The 26,549-nt window shown below is 41.7% G+C and overlaps 1 protein-coding gene across 42 annotated transcripts in view; it reads left to right on the top strand.

Annotated features, from left to right (window-relative positions):
* Positions 1-26,549, top strand: part of PTPRD (protein tyrosine phosphatase receptor type D) — a 1,992,390-nt gene that overhangs the window by 1,956,777 nt on the left and 9,064 nt on the right. For all 42 annotated transcript variants that reach the window (XM_053297923.1, XM_053297924.1, XM_053297928.1 and 39 more), the window contains 5 exons: positions 3,695-3,980; positions 4,262-4,440; positions 5,608-5,734; positions 15,924-16,049; positions 24,138-24,292. In XM_053297923.1, coding sequence (XP_053153898.1) covers positions 3,695-3,980; positions 4,262-4,440; positions 5,608-5,734; positions 15,924-16,049; positions 24,138-24,292 — 873 coding nt within the window. The remainder of the gene's footprint in view (positions 1-3,694; positions 3,981-4,261; positions 4,441-5,607; positions 5,735-15,923; positions 16,050-24,137; positions 24,293-26,549) is intronic.

The following is a 26,549-nucleotide window of genomic DNA, read 5'->3' as shown; positions in this document are numbered from 1 at the left end:
TGATGGTCAGCAATTAATGTATTCCGCCAATGAAGCATTATTGATCAGTACCTAATCATTCTAAAATGACATCTTTCTAATTAAGATGTCATTTTAAGATCTAATTAAGATGTCATTTAGTATCTTCTAATTAGAAGCGGCCTACCAAAACTTAACATGTACTCCAAACCAGCCTTTTGGGAGGGAAGGACATCCTTCTACGATAAGGGATTATAAAAGTTTTGATCACGGATTAGAATTTAGAATATTCCCTTTTTAAACTGTTTTGATTTTTACAGTGGTTAAAAAAAAAATCTTCTAAAATATGACCATTACAGCTCCTAACTGAAGGTGCTGCATCCCAAAGAAATGAAACTGGGATTTTAGGATCTTCCACAATGAGAGCTGGAAACTTAATTGTAGATCTAACCTCACAAATGTTGTATCACAACCCAAATGAATGGGCTATAGCCTATGTAATTGCCCCTGATGCCAGATGGCAAACAATAGCATCTCTGTGTGTCCTATTGAGTTGGATCCAATAGATGAGTGGGTTAAAATGTTCCCTTCTGTATGAATAAAACATAAGGATGAGGTGGAGTTGGTGAAAAATTATGTAGCACCAAAGGTATAGGCATGTTTACCTTCTCCTCAAAGGCAATATCCCATTCCAGAAGAAGCAAGACAGGGAATCCAAGAAGTATTTAACATATTAATTGAGCAGAGAGTCCTACTAATTCTCTAGTTTGGGCAGTTAGGAAAGGTTCAGGGGAATGGAGAGCTGTGACTGATCTCAGAGTTCTAAATGCTCATCCAGTTCCTTTGGCACAAAGTGTGGGTAACTATGAGGAGGTAATTATTTCATTAAAAGGGGGGATCAAATAGTATAGTTGTATTGATTTATTGAATGCATTTTTCATGATTCGGGATATGCCCGGAAGATTATAAATATTTTGCAGCTACGATTGATGGCGTCCAATACCTGTACACTAAGCTTTGCCAGGGGTAGGTAAATACACCTGCCCTATGCAGCTCTGTGATCTCAGCTATGCTTAGCACCTTGCCTGCTGAGCACTGTTCCAAAGCCTTTAGTTTTGTAGATGATGCGTTAATAATTGCACAATCAAGAATTTACAGAGATGGTGATTCAACTCATTCAGGATAGTGGATTTAAACTAAACAGGGACAAAGTGCAGCTATATCAGGAAAGGGTTACTTATTTGGCCATTGAATTGGTATAAGCAATTTTAGAATTGCCTGTTCCTATTGACGTTCACACTGTCAGAAGTTTTCTTGGAGTAGTGGAGTTCTCTAGAGATTTCATCCCTAATTTTGCTATAACAGAAAAACCTATGAATTTCTAAAGAAAGATGCTGAATTTATCTGGAGCCCTGCTCAACAGAGATCTTTTAACGTGTTAAAGGAGACTCTGAGTCAAGTTACAGTTTTGATAATTCCTGATAACAAAAAACAATTTCATATACAGCTTACTACAGTATTGCACCAGGAAGTGAGGGGACTTCCTTCAGTTGTATTCATCCTCCGAAACAGATATGAATGTGAAGACCTGGAGCTACCAGAACAGCAGGTCTTTCTCTAGTACCACTAAATGACTTGCATCGTCCACAATTTACAAAACCTTTTAAAAAATAATTTAGGATGATGTTCTATGCTTCAGTGGGGGGGTGCATTTTAAAATCTTTTCTGTGGGCCCACTCCAACTTTGCTACGCCCCTGTGGGGGCGCCCAGTCACCTATGGTTCACAGTTACAAAACCCTACAGAACATAAATTCTCCCCTTGTGAGAAAGAATGCCAGTCTCTGATAAATGCATTACAAAAATGGCACCTGTTAATTGGCCATTCCCCTATTGTAGTACATGCTGAACATGAGCCAGTCAAGTACATTGCATCTGGAAAAGCTCAGCATGGGAGAATTATATCATAAAGAATAGCAAACTGGACAATGTCTCTTGCAAACAAGGATGTGACAGTTACTAAAAAATACTGCTCTACATCCAGTCTTTTATGGACTACTAGTAGGAGGAATAGAGCATATTTGTGATCCAAAACTGTGGATTGGTGAAACATGGCCTGTAGTAGAGGAGTGTTCAGTTGATGAAGAGCTAAATCAAGGTTTCTGTCCTCCCTGTGATAGCCTTAGGACACCTGCGTTATGGTTTGAAACGGGACTGTGCTTATTTGTGTTTGACCAAACAGCAGCCACTGCCATATGCAGCTCCATACAATGCATCTAGTTGTACACAACTTGTGATTGTGGCCTGTCAGAGGCTGATGCATCATGATATTTGTTGCCATAAGGCACAGGAGAAGGGAAGTGATATTGTGTGGTTACTTTGGCAACAGCTATGCCACACATGTTCTCAAGGCCTTCTTCAGGAACATGCGTGTGCTAAAAAGGGAGAATGAATTGAAAGTCTGGAAACCAGGAAAGATTTCATTGAAGCATTCCATTATTATGGATGCCATAATAATGCCATTAATACCATAAGGTATTGAATATAGAACAATAGCAACTTTGAATCTTTTAGGGCATTATTATCATTATTTGTTTTGTTCACCAGGTTGTAGTATAACTTGCAATCAATGGTAAGAAGAAAAGGGCATTTATTTGAAGCCAGGAATAGGAATGTGTCTGGTGCCAGATGCTGGATAAGGCTTACTTGTGGGCTTCAGCCTGATCACTCATAGCAATGATCTTATAGTGATTATCACTACTCATAGTGATGATCTTTCAGTCAGTTCAGACCTGATGCACACAAGAGTTCTAGTGAACATCAGTGTGGTTTTGGAGCTTTGCAGAGAGGGTTAGTAGAATGACATATAGTGTTGCAGCATGACATCTGGTATTCCAGATGGTAGACAAGAGCCCAGAGAGGTAAATGGACCAGAATTTGTTCTGGATCCCTCTTGTCAACATTTATAATCTGTCCCATGGGGTTTATATGTCAAATCTTTTGATCTTCCGTTTATGTTAGGACCCATGATTTCCAAAGCTCCTTGTCAACAGTGTATTATTCTATATACTACGCTTGTTCTGAAGGAGAGGCTTTTTCTGTCATACTAAGAGTGTATTATGCTTGACAACTCCTTGCAGATTTTTACACATTGCCTACATTTTTCATCATGTGCACCAAATGTGTGATATAATCCTGGGGACCATGTGGGAAGAGTGACTCTATGCCTTCTCAATGGAGAACATTGGGATAGTGGGAGGGATGTGTTGACCGATTGCCATCTGAAATCTGGGGCCAAGAGCCTCTTCTAAGAATAAGAATGCCTCAGCAGCATGGGAGCTGCCTCCCTGTGACAAGATTTCACACTGTGGCAATAAGTATTTGTGTGCTGAAACCATGTGGGCAGAGCCAACTGCATGCATCTTTCTCATCCAATCATTATCTGGCTGGGGAAGAGGAGAATCTTGCTATGGGTAAGTAGCTTCCACACAACTAGGGAAATTGGTTGAAAAGGGAACCTCAGGTTTCAACTCTGCACACAAATAAGTAGGACCAGTGTGTTTATAAAGAAGCAGGAATGTTGCCTAAACTACGGTGAGGTTTGTTTAAAGTAAATACTATGACAATATGTCAAGAAATGACATGATATAAAACATCCCTGTCCTTTATATATATCTCATGTTGCGCTCTCTCTCTCCCTCTCCCTCTCCCTCTCCCTCTCTCTCCCTCCCCCTCTAGTGCCGGTGTTGGAAGGACTGGCTGTTTCATTGTAATAGATGCCATGCTAGAGAGAATAAAGCATGAAAAGACTGTAGATATTTATGGTCACGTAACTCTAATGAGAGCTCAGAGGAATTACATGGTTCAAACAGAGGACCAATACATCTTTATCCATGATGCACTGCTTGAAGCAGTGACATGTGGAAATACCGAAGTGCCGGCCAGAAACCTGTATGCATATATTCAGAAGCTGACACAGATAGAAGCAGGAGAGAATGTCACAGGAATGGAACTGGAATTTAAGGTACTTCACATAAGAGGAGTTCTTCATGGTTTTATAGAGATGCATTTTGTACTGTTTCTTTTCTATTTGGGTGAGATGAGGTAAAATACAGGCTAGATTTTAAGTTGTGCAGCAAATGTTCTAGCATGAAAGCCTTTTCTTTTATAGATTTTTCGGTAACAGATCAGTAATGCATTCTAAGTGGTTCCTTCTAAGTGGTTCCACTATTCCTTCTAACATGTTGCATGCAACACATGCTATTTTTCAAACTTCCTTCAATATCTTTTCTCTCTTTTCCACAGAGGCTAGCCAGCTCTAAAGCTCACACTTCAAGATTCATCAGTGCCAATCTTCCATGTAATAAATTTAAAAATCGCCTTGTTAATATTATGCCATATGAATCCACGAGGATATGTTTGCAGCCTATCCGAGGGGTAGAAGGCTCTGATTATATCAATGCCAGTTTTATCGATGGATACAGGTATCCAAAAGGGGACTCTTTTGAGATTAAAAAAAAAAGTCTGTGTGTTACAAATTAATGTTAGTAAATCTAGTCCAAGGCACTTTGCAGATGATTTTTCTTGCTATCATGTGATAGAACTTCTTCCGGCTGTGGATCAGGAAGCTGCTGCAGAGTTGTTCCTTCCTGTGTCACTCAGAAATCTCAGATGGGAGGAGTTAAAACTCAGCTCTATGTCATGCAGGCATTGCTCCAGATTTCAGCAGAGGTGGTGCTGGTGTGAAAAGCCATGGCCTAGCTCTTCCAGTATTATTGGAGAGATCTTGAAAGAGAAAACGCTGTGAGGCCTGAGGGCTCTCATATCACAAAGGGAGCCTCTGGAAAGGAACCTTTCCCTACAGCTGCTTTCATGTGGAATATTTTGTTATATCTCCTGCTGAACTTGGAGAGAAACTTATAATATAATGGCTTGATTTTCACATAACGCATATCATGACATTAACATGTGTAAATGTCCACTCATTACTCTAATTCTATAATGTTGACAGTAAAGCAGAAACCAGATTGTATGGGATTCCTAATGGCAGGATTTCCAGCATTTTCTGGTTATTTCAAATATAATGCATGCATTTGAAAAGATTGACTGGGCCTCTGTGTGCAGCTGGGACTTTAACAACAACATATGGTTATTTGTCTTGGTAGCCATAAGGAAAACTAGCACACCCCAGTCCCGTCTTTGTGCCCTGACTTCAAAACTCTTCTTACTTTTCCTGATGCCATTGCATCACTGAAAGAGTTAACAAACAAGTGTTTTGAAACTATAAGTCATAAACTCAATAGACTGTATGACAGTCAGCCTTGGATGTAAAATGGAGTTTTACCACTAAGTGTTTCCTAAGTGCTTTTTGCGACACACAAAATTGAGCTATTAGAGTTACATTAAAATTTAAATAAGATAAAGCCATAAATCACAATATTAACAAAGCAATTTCTTCCACAAACTTCTAAAAATAAGACAATGCTACTGTTTGATTAAACAATCTTTAATATGTTTTTAATGTGCTTACAATCAATAATTTACAGCTGTAAATGTCTTGGAATGATGTTTTAGGAGAGTGTTTACATGCAACAAGAGAGTAGTTGACTTCCTTTGATTGGCAAATGTTTGTTCTTGTATTTTAAATTTAGGCAACAAAAAGCCTATATAGCTACGCAGGGACCTTTGGCAGAAACAACAGAAGATTTCTGGAGGATGCTTTGGGAGCACAATTCAACCATCGTAGTCATGCTTACTAAACTACGAGAAATGGGCAGAGTAAGTACATGGCTCTTTTCCAGAAAGCAAATGTCAAAAATTAGTTTGGCATAGAAAGTTGTTGTCTTGTTGAATAGGAAATTCAAAAGAGGCAAGGTAACTACCACTGTTGGACCAAATTCTATTTGTACACACATTCTATAGGTTTTCAGTGTACACAGGGTACAAGATAAAGATGTGGATCTTTCATGTTGTCATAGATTTAGGATGTAAACGTTTAAATTTAATATTGTATGATATTGTATTCATATCAATGGTAAAAAAAATATATTTAACCCAGTAACTCTTGGAATATCCAGTCCAAACTGGGCCTGCCACAGTAGTGACCGGTAGTTCCTGGGACTTGGGGAGTGGAGCATTAGGGAGGACAGGTGATGGGTGGAGCCACAGTGAGAGGTGGAGTCAATTGTAGGCAGATGCGGAGGTGGAGCCAGGACTAGGCAGGTGCCTTAGCAGTTACTGGCAAAGATTTGTAACTAATGAGTGGGATCAAAATACCAACACACACACAAGCACACAAATCTCAATTGCAAATCTCAGTCTTACACTCCTCAGCAGAGATACAGAAACATCAGTTACTTTATAGTGCTTTACAGGACTACAGTACTGTGTAGATTTGTCTCTAACATGGCAGGATCAAAACACTGTACAAGCCACAAGTAATGCACAGACCAGCTACAAAAGACTTCTTCTGTGAGGAGTGGATGCATTCTGAAGTCACCAGGGCAGCTCTGTCTGCCTGATTATTTAAAAGATGAATACTACTACTAATAAATAACAAGAAGAAAATAATCTGAGCCAGAGTGGTGCAGTGGTTAGTGTGCTGGACTAGACTGGGGAAATCCATTTTCAAATCCCCATTCAGTCATAAAACTCACTGGGTGACTCTGGGACAGTCACTTATCTCTCAGCATAACCTTCCTCATAGGGCTGTGGGGAAGATAAATGTAATCATGTGCACGACTCTGGGCTTCTTGGAGGAAGCACAGGCTATACTTGTAAAAGTAAATAAATCTATATAAGCCACAGGTAAAGCAGGAACCAGCTACAAAAGTGGAGAACAAATGCATTCTGAAGTTATAAGGGCAGCTTTGCCTATTTCAAAAATGTGTACATAAATAATAGAAAATCACAGGTGTTTCAGTGATGCTTGCTGCAGCTATGAACCATCTCCTGCAACTTAGAGGACACCATGGAAAGCAAAGGTGCATGGACACCCTCTCCCTACTCCATGCCTGCCGGACAGCTGGGTGCCACTCTCTGCTGCCTTGGGCGCCCACCGCTTAGCCTCGGTGTCCATCCTAGCAAGCAACAAATTTTTTAAAAAATAGAGTTCACTTCCTTAATCCTTGCCCAATGAACCATAACCCTCAGTGGACAGATTAATGTTACGGATACTCGCCACAACCCAGCGGGAAAACCTGGTTCGCTTTCTGCATAGCAAATGGATTTTTAAAATTATGTTCCTCCCAACAGAATCCATTCCTTCTCAATACCATACCCAAATGGTAAGCCACTTCTGCAATTATTTGAAAAGCAGTTTGGACTCAGAAATCCATGCATATGCCCTAAAAGAACTTTCTGGTTTCTTATGCCAGTTTGTAATCTAATAGTCCAGTCCTACACTTTGCTGTTCCTTCCAGTGTTTTTTGGCATGTCATTTTGGCAATGGGCCATAATGCTTTGCATACAGATCAGATCAGAGGGCAAGGGAGATAAAGCAGAGGTTGCATTCCTCCCCTCCAAACAAACACAAACAAAGAAGGCAGCAAATATAAGATTTACCAACAGCCAGCAAGCCTACCTGCTCTCTAACCAAAATGGTGATTGGATTCTTCTGAGTAGCTAAAAGAAAAAGAGTTCCCAGCCTCTGGGCACTCTGATAGGCTGCCAGCTCAATCAGCTTAGTTCCTTTCTGATTGGTTTATAGAGTGGTCCTAGGACCGCTCACTATGCAAAAACAAAAGTGAGCATGCTTTATTGGCTCCTGCCTTATTAATATTTATATTTGAAAAGATCTGGGCCTTTTCATTTTTTGGTGCTACTATCACCTACCTCACAACTCTTAAAGCAGTAGCAGGCTGCAGACAAGAACAGCAGGGAACAACCTTAGGCATACAAAATGGAGGGAGTGACAACATGGCTGACTGAAAAATGTAAGGTGAGCGCTGCCCACTTTGCCCATAGATAAGATCCACCTGTGGGCTGCCACTGATGTTAGAATGCAATCAATTGTATTCTCAATCCAAGAGAAATCCTAGGAACTGTTCTGGACCAATCTCTGGTTGCCTTTGCCAGGTTTTTACAGTGGAAGTGACCAAACACTTAAGCCTTGTCTTTGTGAGTTTATGCATAGTGACTTGCACACCAAAATGGCCTTGTGGAAGACACTGAATTGTGTCTTGGGAAGACCTGTGTGGACATCAGTCCTCACAGGGTCAGCTGATATTCTCTGGAGCAGCAGACTTACTCTGAAAGGCAGCATACTTCGCAAGATTTAAGCATTCTACCAAAAACTGTCCTAGACTTTCACAGTTTCGAACAGAATACTTGACATTTGGAATTCTGGAGATATAAAAGTGCATTTCTGAAGAGATGACATTCAACAGAAGAGTTCCACTTTCATGTTTTGACTCAGGATCTTGTTCTACAGCTTGTTCTACAGCATGAACATTCAGATGTTCATCAGAACCCACACAGAGAAAGACTCGTATGTATGTGCTGAAGTCTTAGGGGAACAGATACTTCTGTTCTTTACCTTGGATCATGTACATTACACAAGGCAGATGTCAAAAACATTTGAAGTTATTACCCAGGCCAATCAAAAAAGAGTTGAAGAATCAACCTCACTTTTAATAAAAGAAACTAATTACTGTATCTACAGTCTCCATTGATGAAGCAGATGAGCAACAAAACAAGATTGTCCAGGAATCTGATGGTACAGTTGGTGCTACTGAAATCGTCCTTGCTTTCAGATGTTGGATGTGCTCTGCTCCAGAGCTAGTCTATTAAAATAGTTTGAGAAAATTAATTTTCCAATGATGACCTGAATGTTCCTATGACAAGGTGGGCAGGATAGGACAAAACCAGGGGAGAAGCAAGCACACACACAAAAAACTCCATCAAAGTGTAGAAAAAGAAGGAAAGGCTCAGCTTCTGTCCTGCTTCCCCTGTTGTATTTCCACCACACACCCTCTGCCCCACTAAACTTTCCACATCATCCACAAGGACACTCAGATGTCAGAATCCTAACATATGGAAAGAACATTCCATGTTCTTTCATGGGAAGAATATTCTTTCACAGACTTACTAATACTTGACAGATGGAACACTGATGATGATTCAAGTGAATCAATTGATTCACTTTGCAAATTAGAATACATAAGCAAAAAGCAGAATTTCCTAAACGAATTCATTGACATTTGACCCTATAATAATGTCAAAGAAGTACTCCTATTCTTTTTTTAGAAGCCCACAATCCAAGGCAGAGGCAAACAATGATAAATTGGTTACCTGTCTTCTGCTAGCACATGTACAGTATAATGGCTGATTATGCTGCCAATAAATTTTTTATACCCCACATAGACAAGGAATTGAAACCAGCGAAAAGAGGACATTTTGTGTGGGATACTTACATTTTGGACAATTCAAAAGAATTTAGCAACAAGAGTAATCCATATCACAGCCACCACTCAGCTCTCCAGGAGCAATGCAGAGTCCAAGAGTACTGCCAAATTGCAAACATGTTTCTTCAAGGAAAACACATCCTTATCTAAAGCAGACTGACACATCATTGCTACATTAGTAGGTTGACTGTCCAGGAAAATCTCTATCCTGTTTGGATTTGTTTGCCTACATCCTGTCCTTCTTCACTGCTCCCAAAGCACCACCACCCCTCTTAGATTTGAGCCTCCATTTAGGGCAAGTGAGGCTTTCACAAAGACAGGAGTTTATGCTTTGACACTGCAAGCCTGGGAAAGTGCTCTTGTATTCTTAATAAAGGTAAAACTGCCAGCTGGGGAAACAAAGCTCCTAAACTAAAATAGGAGTCTGAATTGACCACCTGACCTCACCCTAATACAAAGAGAACTCCTTGACACTGATTGAATTGCTAGCTGGGCAAAGAGGCACCTTTTAAACATGGTGATTCTCTCTATTTAGCAGGGGAAGAGTAACTGACCTATCCACCCTCAACACAGTATCTCCAGTGACTGTTGCTGGTGTCTATCTTATGTTTCTTTTTAGATTGTGAGCCCTTTGGGGACAGGGATCCATTTCATTCATTCATTCATTCATTCATTCATTTTATATACCGCCCTTCCAAAAAATGGCTCAGAGTGGTTATTCATTCATTCATTCTCTGTGTAAACCACTTTGGAAACTCTTGTTGAAAAGTGGTATATAAATATTTGTTGTTGTTTGTTTTTGATGATGAATTGGCACACCTAGAGCCCTGCCCACTTTGTGTTCCTACTAGGCAATAATTTCTCATCCACTTTGCTCCAAAAGCCCACAATGCAGTTCCTGCCTAACATAATAGTCCCTCCCTTTTTAATCTTGGAAATTTCCTGTTCAGAATCTCCTTGCTTTTGTTTTCTTTTGTTGCCACTACATTAGTAGCTCTGAAATCCCAGACCTGGGGTGGGGTGGGGGGTACTTCTACCAACCAGTAGGCCATACCTGATTATTGTGGTGTCCTATTTTCCAACTGCTTCATTCTGGCAACTCTGCAGAAAAACAAAGAGCCAACTTGGCTCTGCAGTTGGTTTGATCGTATCATCAGCCCTGATCACTGTGTCATTTCAGAGGTTAAATGGGGCTGTTGCAGGACTATCAGCCATATTGACAGGAAAATCTCCAAGAGAAATCCTTAAGACTTTGAGGGTGAATCATCCTTTTAAAAAAAAAATTACATTTCTATCCCATTCTTCCTCCAAACAACTCACAGCCCAGAGTTCCTGGTTATGTTTATCCTAACAACAACCCTGTAAGTCAGGTTAGGCTAAGAGATGTGTGACTGGCCCAGAGTCACCCAGTGAGTTTCATGGCTGAATGGGGATTTGAACTCAGATCTCCCTAGTCCTACTCCAAAACTCTAACCACTACATACACCTGGATAAAATAGTCTATTTTGTAACTGCTAGGGCTGTAAATGAACCTGTTTGACTTCTATTCCTAGTGTTGGGAATTCTCTCTGGCAAGAGAATCCCTTTTTCATTATAGCAGAGTGCACAGAGGCACAACACAGCGGAATTTGGTTAGGCATGTGTGTATGCTGAGAGTAAAGTAACTTGGAGCCAGTTCATAGTTTCAAATCAATATATATGGCATTTATTAAAGAACTCCATTCTACATAGGAAAGTGAGGAGTTAGGATCTCTAATCTAGCTAGCTAACTGATGCAGATGGATTCTGCATCTCTGCAGACATGGTACAGGGGAGAGGAGCTTGCATGTTGCAAAGTAGAAGGAACAGGAAGAGAAGAGAAGAGAGGAAGGAAGTGGCTGGAAGGAAGGAACTCCCTAAGATTAGCAGTCTACATTCCAAAGGGTTAGTGTCAGAGCAGTAGAGAAGGGATGACCAATATCTTGACCCTCTAGCCCTTTGACTCACTAGTCTGTCCTCCTATGTCATTGAGACAGGAGATAGTGCAGAGTCCTTCACTTCCAACACCTAGAATGCCAAACAGGTTTGGGACCCCCATGTTCAAACCAGTTCAAACTCGGGGGCTCCTTTAAGGAGTGGGGAGGGTGCTCTTACCTCCAGCACTGCTGGTGCGGGGGGGTGTATTCCCTCTTGCCACCCCAGTCAGCATAATACCAGAAGTGGTGGGTGTGTGGGCATGAGTGTGACAGAAGCCCGTGTGCCTGCCACTTCCAGTATTACGCTGACCGGAGCGGCAAGACGGCTTTTCAAATAACAAATCTGATACAATACAAGGGATATTTATATACTGCTTTTCAATAAAAGTTCCCAAAGTGGTTTACATAGATATAAATCAAATGGCTCCGTGTCCCCAAAGGGGACATCTAAAAAATAAACATAAGATAGACACCAGCCACAGCAACTGGAGGGATGCTGTGCTAGGGATGGAAAGGGCCAGTAGCTCTCGCCTTGCTCAGTAAAGAGTTGCCACTTTAATAAGGTGCCTCTTTGCTCAGTTAGTGGGGTAATCACACCTTAAATAGCTTAGTCATCAATAAGGCACCTTTATTCCACATTACTATGAAATGGTAAAGAAAAGCATCTTTATTGCTTTTCTCATTTTAAATCCTTAAAATCAAATTTAGTCTAGGAGCCCTCCTGGATTTTAAACAGTATTCCGTTATTACATTATACCCAAAGTTAACTGGCACTTAGCATGAAAAAATACAAAATTCTGTTTCTGCAGAAGTTTATTATATGCCATCAAGTTACAAGATGGATTATTTTACTATTCAGTGGGCCACGCTGCTGGCGGGGAGTACTGGGATCTAGAGGAGCTGGTGCCCGGCACCACCAGTAAGGTGCTCTCTCACAACCTGCCTCCCACTGCCGCCCTTAGAAACCTCTTAAAGGCAGGGTTCCCTTTTGCTTGTAAAGGGGAATAGTCACCAGATTCCCCTTTACAAGTATAGCCGCTTGAACTGGTTTGACCGGACTCCTGGCCAGTGTGACTGAACCGGTTTGAGGACCGGTGGTTCAGTTCAAATTTCAGTTCCTATTCAAACTGAACCACAAATAAAGGTTCAGTGCACACCTCTAATTCCTTAGTATTATATTTTTAATATTGCTGTAGACTTGTAAGACTTGCTAAAAGTTTAAGTCATCTCTGTTTTATTTCCTCAGTATCTAATCTGCTAGCCTTTGCAGTTCTGGCAGTTTGTTTACACTCTTAAGCTTTATTATACTTCCACAGAACACTGCCAGAGGAATGAATCTGTTTGCAATAAGAGCAGCATTATATATGAATAAAGCTTGTATATGGCTATTTTGCAAGGAAAATATCACGGGCTTGCACTCTCCAGGCAATGAGTACTCTCACACAAGCCCTGGGGAAAGTATCTCAGCATTTTGCAAAAAGTAGTTTCTAGTCCTCAAGGTTGCTTCAAAAAATATTGAAAAATACCTCTAGTGCAGGGTTTCTTAACCTTAGGTCCCCGGATGTTGTTGGATTAAAACTTATCATCCATCATCAAAACCATCATCCCCAGAAATAGCCTTTGTGGCTAGGGATGATAGGAGTTGGAAGTCCAACATTTATTTTATTTTATTTTATTTTATTTTATTTTATTTTATTTTATTTTATTTTATTTTATTTTATTTCTATACTGCCATTCCAAAAATGGCTCAGGGTGGTTTACACAGAGAAATAACAAAACAAATAAGATGGAACCCTGTCCCCAAAGGGCTCACAATCTAAAAAGAAACATACGATAGATACCAGCGATAGTCACTGGAGGTAATGTGCTGGGGGGTGAATAGGGCCAGTTACTCTCCCCCTGCTCAATAAAGAGAATCACCACGTTAAAAGGTGCCTCTTTGCCAAATTAGCAGGGGTTACATTTGGGGACCCAAGGTTAAGAAACCCTGACCTAGTAGGTGCTACAATGCTGTCTATGTGACTTTCAGGGAAATACGTTTGGTTGCAGTATTTTACATATAAAGTATTTGCTGGCTTCAGCATAGTATCCAAGGAAGGGGCTTGAAGATAAGCAGGGAGACAATTTTAGATATGTGCAATCAGAGGGCAACAGTGTCCTGGAGCTGGCAGAAGAGACAAGGCCTGTGGACGTGAAGAATGAAAGGGACAGCAGTTAGGGAGTAATATCAAATTAATGAGGACAATCAGGTAGAAGCAGGGTGGGCGAGAATAAGAAGAAACAAAGGCAAGTACAATTTAAGGTTGCAGAGATATTGAGGCTATTCTCACAGTCATACAAAATCAGGCGAAGGGAGCCTAGCCCAATTTTGTATGACCGTGAGAACGACCGGGCTCGCAGCCGAGCCTGGTCTCACCAAAGCGGGCAACCCGCTGGAATGCTTCTCCCCTTAGCCGAGGTTAGCGGCACGAGAACTCCGCTAACCCAGGCTTTTCAATCGTGTGTTGCCGCGGCATGGGTCCACGCCATGGCAACTCACAAGTAGAACCCTGACCGGGAGGCTTAAAAGCAGCCTCCTGGCTCGGGAGTCTCTCCAGCATGCCCTGCGTGCTCGCACAGGGCATGCTGGAGCTTCCGGAGGCTGCACGGCACCCGGCACCCGCCGGTTCCGTAACGGAGCCGGCAATCATGTGGGTGGCCGATCTGGCCGCCCAGGGCTGCCTGCCTGCTCATCTGTGGGCTAAGCCCGCTCTCTCTGCTAACCCTCTCGAGGCGGGTCTCACTGCCTCAGAGTGTCAATACCTAGGCATATAAGTGGCAAAACAGAATCGGAAGCTGGGGGCGCAAGAAGGGTGTTTTTTTCATTGACACATCTGGTGGGCCACTGTGGGAACAGGATGCTAGACTAGATAGGCCTTGGGCCTGATCCAGCAGGGCTGTTCTTAAGGAAATGGGACCCAATTAACTGTGAGGGGTTTTTTGTGGCTATAGTAAAGATGTTCATGTCATTTGTAAAACTGATGTACAATGAACCTGAAAATATTAAAGAACCAAGGAAATGGGAAATTGTACAAACTAGAACCAAACTTGGGGAAGGAAGAAGAAGACAATGTAAACGTTTGATCTGACACATATAAGAAAGATACCATCCCTCCCGATTGGTTCACCTCTGGTAACTATGATCGGTAGCCCAATTTTTTTCCTTCACCTTAAACTGCTGCCCTGAAGCAGCATCCACTATTACATAAGTGAAACAGAGCAGCTCAGATGTATCTCTTAGTTGTTTGTAGAACTTCTCTAACCTCCCTTATGGTAGCAGGCCCAAGGATTTGGAAATGGGGATTCAGGGCTATTTCTGTGAAAGAATGCTGCTGCCCCAACACATAAAGTGACTATGCAAATAACAGGTGTCCTTTTTATGGTGATGGGAATGCCTATGCTTTGCTTCCAATTTCTCAGGTACAGTATATGATATGTACTGCTATGTAGAATGGAAGGAGAGAATTGAGTATGGATGTTAGAGAAGGGTTTACAAATTGCAGAGGAAGTGATTAGTGACCTTTTTCTCCCTCCTTCATAACACTAAACCTTGGAAGTCACCCAATGAAATTGTTTGGCAGTAGATCCAAGATAGGATGTACTTCTTCACATTAACACATAATAAGAATAAGCACACAAGCAGCCCTACCCAGGTTAGGGCAGCTCCACTTGGGTAGGGCTGCTCAGGTGTACCGCCAGGATCGAGGCCAATCCCAGCGCTGTCTCCGCAGCAAGCTCAATTTTTTAACCTAGGCTTTTACCTGGGTTAGAGGGTACAAGTACGCCCTCTAACCCAGGGCTAGGGTTGTGTGTGCTTGCAGCCCAAGCATACACTGATTCGGGAGCCTATAGTGCCTGACTCCCTGGGGAATCCCGGAGTGCACCTATAGCGCCTGACTCCTGGGGGAGTCCTCGAGCGCAGTGCTATGTGGGATTCATGGAGGCCAGGAAAACGAATTTCTGCCTCTGGCAATCTGCTCTGTTTGATCATGTGGATACATGGTGGTGTACCGAAGAGGATTCAGCAGTTGTCTGGGGGTGGGGAGGTAGGTCCATCTCTGCCTGCCTCCCCCTGCCTGCCTGCCCATCCCTATTTTGGTTGTGAGAACTACCTTAATTTATAACGTTTACTGTCACAAGATGTAGTGGTGACTACTGGCTTAGATGGCTTTACAAGAAAATTATAAAATAATCATGGAGGATAAGTCTGTTGATGGGAATTAGGCATGATCAGTAAATGGAACCTCCAGATCCAGAGGCAATCTGCCATTTCTTTGAGGGAGAGGGTAACCATCCATGAGAGCTGTTGCCTCCATATTTTGTTTGTGGATGTCCTAGGGGCACTAGGCTAGCCACAATGGGGAAGAAGATGCTGGACTAGCTGGATCTTTCATCTTATGAATCAGCAGAATAGGTTTCAAATCTTATAGCTACTGTTTTAGCCTAACTCTTTTCAAGATTGTTTTTTGAAGGTAAAGATATATTGTAAAGTATCCTGTCTCCTTTAAATATGGGATAGGGTGCAATAGTAAATAAAGAAACAAAAAAATGGATATTTTCTTTCTACAGGAAAAATGCCACCAGTATTGGCCAGCAGAGCGTTCAGCCAGGTATCAGTACTTTGTGGTGGATCCCATGGCAGAGTATAACATGCCACAGTACATCCTAAGGGAATTCAAGGTCACAGATGCCAGGGTAAGTTAATCCGAGCATGTTCTGATTGCCTGATACTTTTGTTGTAAACTGCTCAGAGACTTGTGTTTTGGGCGGTATACAAAGGTGTTGAATGAATGAATGAATGAATCAGACATACTTTGAACTTGGTTTCCTACTAGTGTACCCAGCAACTGAATTGAACTCATAAGCAGATCTGTATGAACCTATGAATTTCAGCCCCCCAAATGGGAAGACAGACCTCCACATTGTGTTTCCCGCAAACATCCACCTGCAAAGTGTCTGTCGCCCAGCAGTCGGTTACTAAGAAATGCTTAGCAATTGGTGCTTAACAATTCCACCTCGCCCCCACCCTCCAAACCCTATTAAATATCCAACATCTTTCAAGCCAACGAGTGGTTCCTAGTCCAATCTAGTATTTGGTCAGCATAATTTTGTGTAAGAATTGTATACATGTTTAGTATGGAAAGCATTTCACGAATTCAAAGACCAAGATGTTATTCACCTTTCCCCCCATCATGTCTCTCTCTCCCAATCCCTTTTTAGGCCTTTTCATCACTTAAGGCTGTAAATAGGTTGTTGTTCTGCAAGAGCCCTTTAGGTCGTGTGAGCTTGAAGGTTAATGTGGTGTGATTTAAAAACTGCAGAGCAAATGGCATTCTTAGGGGAAGCTTGACAAGCCTTACACATTATAATTTCATTCTTGGCAGAGCTTATTCCTCAGCGTTCTAATCTGTCTGCCGAGAAGAGCTCCATGGCCATGACCCTCACTGGCTAATTTTCATTTTGCATTTCTTATCTGAACGGCTGAGTCGGAGGTTCTGCGCTGATATAAGATTAACTGTATATAAACATTTTTATAGACCTGGCTGTAGCCATTTTCAAGCTGTGATTTGTAACACTTCACATTTGATGGCAGGATAAACCCCCTACCCGGCTCCATTTCTGGAAGCCCTGTAGCAAAAACGTTGATTAGAGAAACTTAGCAAAGTGTTGTGCTTGCACAGGACAAAATTACTGCCCATTAAAAAAACCCTGCTCAGTTTCCTAAGATGCTAGCCATGTCCTCAAAATTAGCTCAAAAGAGTCGCTGCTGCTGCCGCTCTGCTGCAAGTTAGCTCAAATAAAAGGCCAAGATGGAACACAGACAAAGCAGCCCCATAGGAGAGTTGCTAAACCAGCAGCTGAGGCACAAAAAAGCAGGGTTTAGCTTTGCAGCTTGGCTGCAGAACATCGAATAGCAGACGTATTGCTTCATCCAGCACCTGTTTAATTCATCCATTGAGACGCTTTACTTGTGACTACTTCATTTTACACTTTCAGCTGAAAGGTGCTGAACTTTGGCAAAAGTGGACATAGGTTGGATCTAGACTCCACTAAAAGGGCTCTGCGTCTCATAAACTTATCTGTGTTTTTCAGGCTGCATTCTTAATTACCCTGGAAGTAATTATTGAATCTCAGCTCCAAGTTCATGCATTTGGAATCAGCAGTTGCAGGTCTTGGAGTGGCAGTTACAATGATGTTTGTCACCATTCCATTAGCGCGTGCTGTAGTTTCATGCTTCTGCCGTTAAGCATGTTGTCATAGGAGTTGTTGCAGTGCAGACATAATACTGTTAGTGTTGGGCATTGGGATGTGTGCAGTTGCCAGGATAATGTATGTGAAGCACTTTTAACACTTGAAATGTGCTGCATAAATACAAAGCAGTATTGTTAGTAGTGTTATTGTCAACACTGTCTGTGAAAATTGACATCAAAGAATCAGAGAATCACTGAGAAGAGCATCCGCTATTCATAAATTTGCCTGTGCTTTCAATGCAAGTTAGGATTGTTGTGTGAAGTGTTAGTTCGGCACTGATTGCAGCCCTTTAAACAACCACACCATCAAAATAAGGCTCTGAAAAGGTAATCTCAATGCCACCCCACTAGTTCATAGCAGTTTATTTATCTGTGTGCACATCCTCTGGCCAGAAAAATAAATCAAGGCATACAGATAACCTCTCACATGTCACAAATTATCTGTATCAAAGGAACAGCAGTAATTTTTTAAAAATCACTATTGTGAATTTCATAGGCAGCTCTTCTATAAAGGTATGTGTATAAGTAGTATGTGCACGCACACATATCAGTTTTTACTTCAGTCAGGCCAGTTCAGGCCCAGTTTGGAACCCTACCCTACCTCTGCTAACCGGGCAAAGAGGCACCTTTTGCTGTGGTGATTCTCTTTATTTAGCAGAGGGAGAGTAACTGGCCCTATCCACCCCCAGCACAGTACTTCCAGTGACTGTTGCTGGTGTCTATCTGATGTTTCTTTTTAGAATATGAGCACTTTATGAGAGAATATGAGAAGATGGGGACAGGGTTCCATCTTATTTGTTTGTTATTTTCTGTGTAAACTGCTCTGAGCCATTTTTGGAAGGGCGGTATAGAAATCAAATAATAATAATTATTATTATTTCATGTTTACACAGTCAGAAAGGTGTTATTGACTGGTTTGTTTTATCCAGACATCGAGTCCTTCCCAAGGACCTGGGATGGCTGAACTTTATTGTCAATGTTGTTGCTGCTGTTATAGATATCGTCGCAGAATATAGGCTGTTCCCAGTAAAGCTGCTTTTTGTAATTGGCTGATGGTGATTTCTGTGGCCCCTATGGTGCTGAGGTGCTCTTCAAGGTCTTTTGGAACTGCACCCAGGGCGCCAATTACCACTGGGATGATTTTGGTCTTTTTCTGCCACAGCCTTTCAATTTCAATTTGTAGATCTTTGTATTTGGTGATTTTTTTCTATTTCTTTTTCTTCTATTCTGCTATCCCCTGGTATTGCTATGTCGATTATTTTGACTTGTTTTTCTTTCTTCTCTACTACAGTTCTATCTGGTGTATTGTGTGGCAGATGTTAATTATTTTTTATTATTATTATTATTATTAATATTATTATTATTACTACTACTACTACTACTACTACTACTACCGGCAAAGGGGACTCCGGAGAGGATTCCCCTTTACCGGTAAAGAGAGCAGGGAGCTTATCCAAGTGTAAAACAAAGTAGTCACAAGTAAAGAGAAGTATTCACAACATGCGACAGAGGCAGCGGTGGCTGCAGCTCTCCCAACCTCCTCCAGCCTCCCCCTGAGTGTCCAAGGCCAGCTCGGGCCCAATTCAGGCCCAATTTGGGCCTTCGTTGGCCCATTTTGGGCCTCAGCGCATGCATGGAGGCCATTTCTTTGACCTCTGCACATGTGCACAGGTCATTTGTATGAGCCAGGTCATGCAAATGACCTGTGTGCATGCTCAGAGGTCAAAGAAATTGCCTCCTCGTGTGGACAGAGGCCAAAATGGGCCCAAGCTGGCCCTCGACACTGGGGGGGGGCAGCGAGAGTCGGGGGAGCCACCACTACACCCCCCCACACACACACACATACAGCCACCACTGGTGCTGCCGGTGCTTATTGTGAGTACTTCCCTTTACTTTTGACTACTTCGTTTTACACTTAGAGAAGCCCCCTGCTCCTGCTGCCCCTTTACCGGTAAAGGGGAATCCTCATTGGATTCCCCTTTGCCATTATGGCTCCAAATCAGCCCTGAACCAGTTTGAATTCAAATTGAACTGTAGCCTGTTCCGTTTGGCGGGTGGGGGTGGGGGTAAACCGGACCGGCCTAGTTTGAATTCAGTTTGGATTTGAACTGAGCTGGGAATACTGGTTTTGTGCACATCCCTAATCTGGATATCCTGCTGCTCCAGGGGATCCTACAGAGGGTATAATATGTGTCTCTGTGCACAAATAGGTAGTTGTGCACACACATGCATACACCAGAGAACCTTGCAATGCACACTCTTCATGTTACCCTTTATAATTATTATTTAAAATATCTATATACCTCTTTTCGACAAAAAGTTCTCAAAGTGGTGTTTACATAGCAAGAGAAGGCGAGGGGGGATATTCTGTCCCCAAGAGACTCATGATCTTAACAAAAGATAAAAGGAAACAGTGGCAACAGCCACCGGAGTGATGCTATGCTAGACTGAATAATGATGGGCATTTTATTAGTTTCTAAAATATGCTATTCACAGATATTTGCCACTAGTTGAGAAACATATGCTAGTAGGCTGAAGAACAAGGAGTGCTGCAGACACTGAATCTCCACCCCTGGAAATTTTCATCAACTCAGCTCCGGCTTTGCAGATTTCTTTCCCCCACATTGCCTGGGGCAGGTTCAAGCCTATTTTTGCCACCTTAAGGGCTAGAAACCTGCTTTTAAAAACCAATATCTCAAAGCAGAGGATGATGGACACTGAGCTTACTATCATGTTATGTGGTTTTCCTCGAGTATATGCACTGGATACGGATAGTCTTGAACATATCTGAAAGAGTGGGATTCTTACCTCCTAAAATATACAAAAAAGAATTAAGATCAAATTAGACATTACTTCAAGCATGTGCTCTGCAGCTGTGTGCCTGTTTCTACTTTCTTAAACAGCACACTCAGACGAGGAGGCAATCTGGATTGATACAGTGTGGGATTTAAGGATTAAAGCCCCTCACCGTGGACCAAATTAGAATTGTGCCCTGGACACAGCTGCATAGCATGTCTAGTTTGACTCTCAGTACATTATGATGGCCTCATGGCCATTACTACTACTGATTTGTAAGAATTTTTTAAAAAGCAACTGTAATTTCATGTCGTGAAATTATTCCATTTTTCTTGCACAAACAATAGCTGAGGAATGATATAATATGGCAGTTGGTGTCAGTCACTCTGTGTTAATGTGGTAAAGTTGTTCCTTCGAGTTGGTGTTTACTCCTGGCGACCACAGAGCCCTGTGGTTATCTTTGGTAGAAGACATGAGGGGTTTACCATTGCCATCTCCCACGCAGTATGAGATGATGCCTTCCAGCATCTTCCTATATCGCTTCTGCCTGATATAGGTGTTTCCCACAGTCTGGGAAACATACCAGCAGATTATTCCTGTGTTGAAGTAGAATGTATTTAGCAGCTTTCTTCTGTCTGCTTTACCATTGTATCCTCTGTAAACTCTCGGGGTCAAGATGTTGGGGCACTTTCACTCAAGGCTTCCAGAGTAATGATATCTGTGAGAAGCACTTGCTATACTGTTCCTTATCTCCAAAAGGCATTTGATGTTATCTACAGCGACAGGCAAGAAAGACATCCAGATGGCCATCCAGTGAAAAGGATGGCCATCCAGAGAAATGAATCACTTTGCTATTTTGCTCAACACATCTGCCAGAAAATGCACGGGTGTGTGTGGTAAAAATAGCATTGTTTGTTTGACCTGTCTAATGGGCTTTGCAGTGAAAAATGTTAGGAAGTCCTTTGTGGCTGACGAGGATCTGATCCAAAATTGTGAATCGAATCTTGGCATTCCTTTGGTGACTGCCATAAGTTACCATCTCATTAAATTATTGGACAGACAGTTCATCATGCCAGCAGTATGAGAACAGAGTAGATTTCCAGACAGTTTTTGTGCTAGCTTACTGCCATCACACAGCCTTTATGGTGTCAGCCTTAAAGAAGTTATTAAAGCAGGATAGAAATGTGTTTTATTGACTCTTATACTAGCCTTCCATGCCAACTAGTACTGGAATATCTCAAAAGGCAGTAGGCACCAAGTTATTAGCATAAAATACCTTGGGCAGAAACAGATGTCTTTGATCTTTAAGATGACAACATTAGTGCACTGTGATCCTAAATATTTCTGCTCTCGTAGTGCTTTTATGATGTTGTAATGCTAAAACCAAATCATGATTTGCAGTGGCAATAATTTGCTGATGTACAGTGTTCTACCATTTGTGTTTTATGTCGGTCTGAAGTAAATTGCTGCCATTTCCTCTTAGGTAAAAGGCATTTCTAATATGGCAACATTGCTCTTTGGTTCAAGAGCATCTCCACAAACTGAATATATCTTTTGCAATTATATACATGACCATAGCACTTAGCCACAAAATGTTTTAATCAGGCAAAATAGACGTCACTGCCATTTAAAATATTTAAGATGAGCAAGAGTAGTTGTGGGTCTGTACAAGGGTAAACCAAGCCTATAATTTTTCATGGGCTTTACTGATTACAGGAGAAGGGGGTGTTTACAATCTATGCAAACGCCATTGCTGAATGATGTACCTGAGGAATTTGAAGGAGAAAGCAGATGCACGGGTGGAATAAAATGAACCAAGTTACAATTTTTGTTTTGATTTGCTATTTTAAGCAACCTATATTCATCTCTGTGTCAGGGCAATCGCAACTGAATGCTTTGGAGGGGGAAGAATTATTTCTTCTTGCCTCCAGCTTCCAAGCTGCTTTATCGGAATTCCTATAATCATTGAGGTTATTCATTGATTCCATTCTGCAAAAAGTGCCATTTTAAAAGATTGGCATCTGGCAATAGCTGTTTTCTCCCTCCTCTCCTGTACAATGCCTCAGTTATTGCTTATAGGCACGGTGACATGGCATCTGCTGTTTCTCCTACCATGGCAGCAAAGGAGATGCCTCCAGGAAGTGTGAGGTATCCAGAAGGCATGAAGGTTAACAGCAATAGCTCAGTTCATGTCACTTCTATTAAATGTCATAGCTTACACAGACTGACAATGTATGAAAATGAGCGAGTGCGGCCATTGCAATCAGATCCTTTGGTTTTGTGTTGAATTGTGTTTTACACACACTCTGCTGATAATTTGCATGTCAGGCAAGACACTGAACACCAGATACAATGCAAACTCTGGCACGGATGCATGCAGTGCTATTATGTGCGATGTAAGGCAGTCTGTTCTATGGCTGCAGTTCCAAGAAGTACTCCTTTTTGGTTTTAAATGTCATAAAGGAACTGGATGTCTTCATTTTGGTGTGTCATGGGAGGCTGAGCTGCTTATTTCTGGGTCACTGAATTGATCTGTTGGAGAGCAAAAATTATTGCAGTCCCACAGTTGGTTAGAACATGAGTCATGCAAGGGGGGTCCTCATCGTCCATGTCCCAAAAGGCACCTTCAATGAGTTGTAGACTTGATTTCCAATTTCAGTCACAAAAGCAAGGTTTGGAATGAGTCATTCACCTGGTCACTTCTGGCAAGTAAGAATCACCTCCAGACAATCAGGCACTGAAACTTTTGTGAGCTAGAAGCAGAGGCTTGGTTCTTCCTCTTCCTTTTCTTCTTTCTCCTCCTTTAAGGCTCAACACACCACAAATGATTAGCGTGGTGTAGGCCAGTAAACGTGTAAAGCTATTGTGAGCTTGTCGTTTTGGGGAACTTACTTGCAATGCTGGCTTGAGTGATAGGAACTCATGCTATTCCTAGTGTTTTCTGTAATGGAGTTTCTTGGTTTGCTGCTCTCAGCAACTTTCTGAATTAAGAGCACACGAGAGGCATTGTATGTTCATATTCAGGAAATTGCTGGAGCTCCAGCAATTTCAGCCCAGCCCTACACTGGCTCATTTGTGGGTGTCCAGCTTTGGGGCTTATGCTGGCTTCTCTTTCATTCCCATTGGCCGTGAAGATATGCCAGAGGAGCAGCCATGGCATTATGCCAACAGACCAGCTAGCAGTTCGAACTGGAATATCTGAACAAGCTCATTCTGGTCACTGAAGAAAGTCCTTTGCAGGAGATGCAGCCCTGGAGTTTGCCAAGCAAAGAGAGAGGCATGTTTGAAGGTCACCAAGGAGAACCTTAGCAGTGCCAGTGACCAGGCTGGAGATGTTTTGTGTCTCTAAGGAGGCTTTGGATTTTGTTCGCAGCCAAGCCACTGTCTTCCACAAACATTGAACCAGAAAACAGAATCTCACTTAACTGGCTCATAATTTCCTTGTCCTTAGATTCTGTTTTTCCAGGATCTAAATGTCAGACAACATTCTCTCCAATGCATGGAGTAATCTGAGCATCAGTGTGGTTAATGAAATGGCACTCTTGTGTCAATGTGGTTTTCTTAACTGCAAAACAAGGAGGGAAACACAAACTCATCAGCATTATAGTGAGAAGTTTCTTATAAATGCCATCTTGGCTATTTTTACTCATAGCAAATTATCTTTTCCTTGCCAACTTATGCACCCTCTGTCTGCCTTACTGAATTTCATCTCCTATTTGTCTATGTTTTGTTAAAGGATGGCCAGTCCCGAACAGTGAGGCAATTCCAGTTCACTGACTGGCCTGAACAAGGAGTGCCAAAGTCAGGAGAAGGGTTCATTGACTTCATAGGCCAAGTGCATAAAACAAAAGAGCAATTTGGACAAGATGGGCCAATCTCCGTTCACTGTAGGTAAGTAAAAGAAAAATTATAGTGGATTCACTTGTCCATGATTAAAAGGCTGTTTGAAAATACATGGGGTCCTTCAATATTGGAGGGGTTACTTTCCAGGATACCACCACAAATGCTGAAACTGTGATAATTGAAACCTTGTGCCTGTGGGAATGATGGGGTTAGGTTCCTTGGTTGGAGAAAGTGCATTAAATAGTACCAAAAAAATACAAAATCAAATACAGAAATAAGAGAGGAGTAAAACATACCATGGCTTTCTGTCTCTTCTATCTCTAAAGATAGTATCCAGCTCCTCCAGTAATGGTCCCCCAAAACAAAAAGTCTCAAAACCATGTCCCAACATGGCTCTATGCTGCCTCCAGAATTCTCCAAGCTGGAAATGCAATTGGCAATGGAACTGAACATTGAAATGCATGCACAGGAACCACAAAATGGCCAAAGTTCACCCTTGCAATAATTGAAACCAGGAATATACAATATAGCTTGGCCACGAATAGCTGAAACCACAAATGCGAAACACGTGATATTGGAGGGCCTCCTGTATATCAGTGATAGTGATGGTAACTATTGGTTGCCAAAGTAGAAACGATTTGACAGAAAGGTACTAGAGTGGGGCAGAGAGGCAAATGACAACTAGCCTAACACAGTGGCCATGCGTGCTTAATTGTGCTGTGATTTAAGGGCTCCTTAGTATAAATCTCACTTTGACCAAATAACTCACAGTGTGCCCACAGACACACTACTATTTCCTCAGTCTCCCATCTACAACATGAGAATGATAGTATGACTGACCTAGATTTCCTGATTGTTGTTAGAGCTACACAGTGCCAATTTAACTGGGATGCTGGGTTCCGTGCAGCCAGTCACTCTAAAGGTTTCTGGATCTGTGGGCTAGCCATTACAAGGAATGTAAACAAAACCCATGAGGAATAGACAAGGCGAAAAATGCAGAGTTTGTATCAGCTCACACTGTTGTATTTTTCTGCTGTTATTATATGGATGCCTGTGGGAGTTTGTGATTACACGGGGAGTATTGCTTCACTCTGCATTGTGTCTGCATTTTTTGCCTTGTCTATTCCTCACAGGTTTTGTTTACATCCCTTGTTCTTTTACCCGTGTTCCCCTATTTTTCTTCTGGCTAGCCATTACATGCAGTGTGTGCACACCAACATGTGCTTCCTTCCAAGCCATAGTTCCTGGAGTGCAGATGCTGTGTCCTTAAAATGCTACAAATATATTGTGTCGTTTCTTAAATAAATTGCTTTCTAAATTCTATTATGGGTTAAGAAATTAATTTTACCAGCGTGTGTTTAATATATGGAAATGTGTGTTTCATGTAAAGAAACCCTTCCTCGGTGCTACAGCTGTCAGGGTCTTCCCTACATGCACAACACTGCTCCTCTACCATGCTTCTCTTGTGTTCAGGCTGTGTGAAGGGTCAAAATGGAAGTTAAAGCATTCCAAGCCATATAAAATCAAGTGGAAGAACTATGGCTGCATACAGGATCAGTTGTCTTGGATGGCCCTGCAGAAGGATGCTCACCCCTTAAATGGGAGTGCTTAAGCAACCAGACTATTTGCATTTTATATTTTTCTCGTATGTGACCAAAGCTCAGGATGGATCATTAAGTTAGAGCCTGCACATATCTTACCTTGGCTTAGTCATAGGTTGAAACTTAATGCAGACGAGATGGAGGTGATGCTGGTGGGGAATGGCCTTGGGATTGGCCTGCCTGTAGTAGATGGGATTTTTGTGGCCCTGTTGAAAGGCATTGCTTCTTTAAAAAGCAGGATGGAGTATTTGCCAGGACTGTTCTAATAAGGCGTTATTTCCCTTTATCTGGACATGTCAGACCTTGCATATTTCTCTAACTACATGTGTAATTTCAAATGTATCTACCTACCTTTCGGTAATGAGGACTAAGAAAACATCTAGTTGAAAACCATCAAATGCATTTGAAAGAACAGCATTTCAGTTTGTATACTGTTTCCATAACTGGAAAGCAACTATAATAAACAAACTGTTTTCTGCAATTCATAACAGATATTTTAATCTACTGCAATGTCTTCCTTAAACTTCACAAGAAAAACAAATGAAAACAGAATCTTGCATCTGTTCCTGAATTTATCCCTATATATTTTAGTAGTTACAGACTATATCCATTGCAATGGAAAGAACAAAGATGGACAAAATTTTGTCTTCCACTTTTATCAATTTAGATTTTATTTGTAGGCCAACAAATCTCTTGTGGTATTT

Source organism: Hemicordylus capensis, chromosome 2 (genome assembly GCF_027244095.1).
Source record: "Hemicordylus capensis ecotype Gifberg chromosome 2, rHemCap1.1.pri, whole genome shotgun sequence".
Classification (NCBI taxonomy): Eukaryota; Metazoa; Chordata; class Lepidosauria; order Squamata; family Cordylidae; genus Hemicordylus; species Hemicordylus capensis.
Note: the sequence above shows the minus strand (reverse complement) of the source record. Positions and strands in the feature narration are given on the sequence as shown.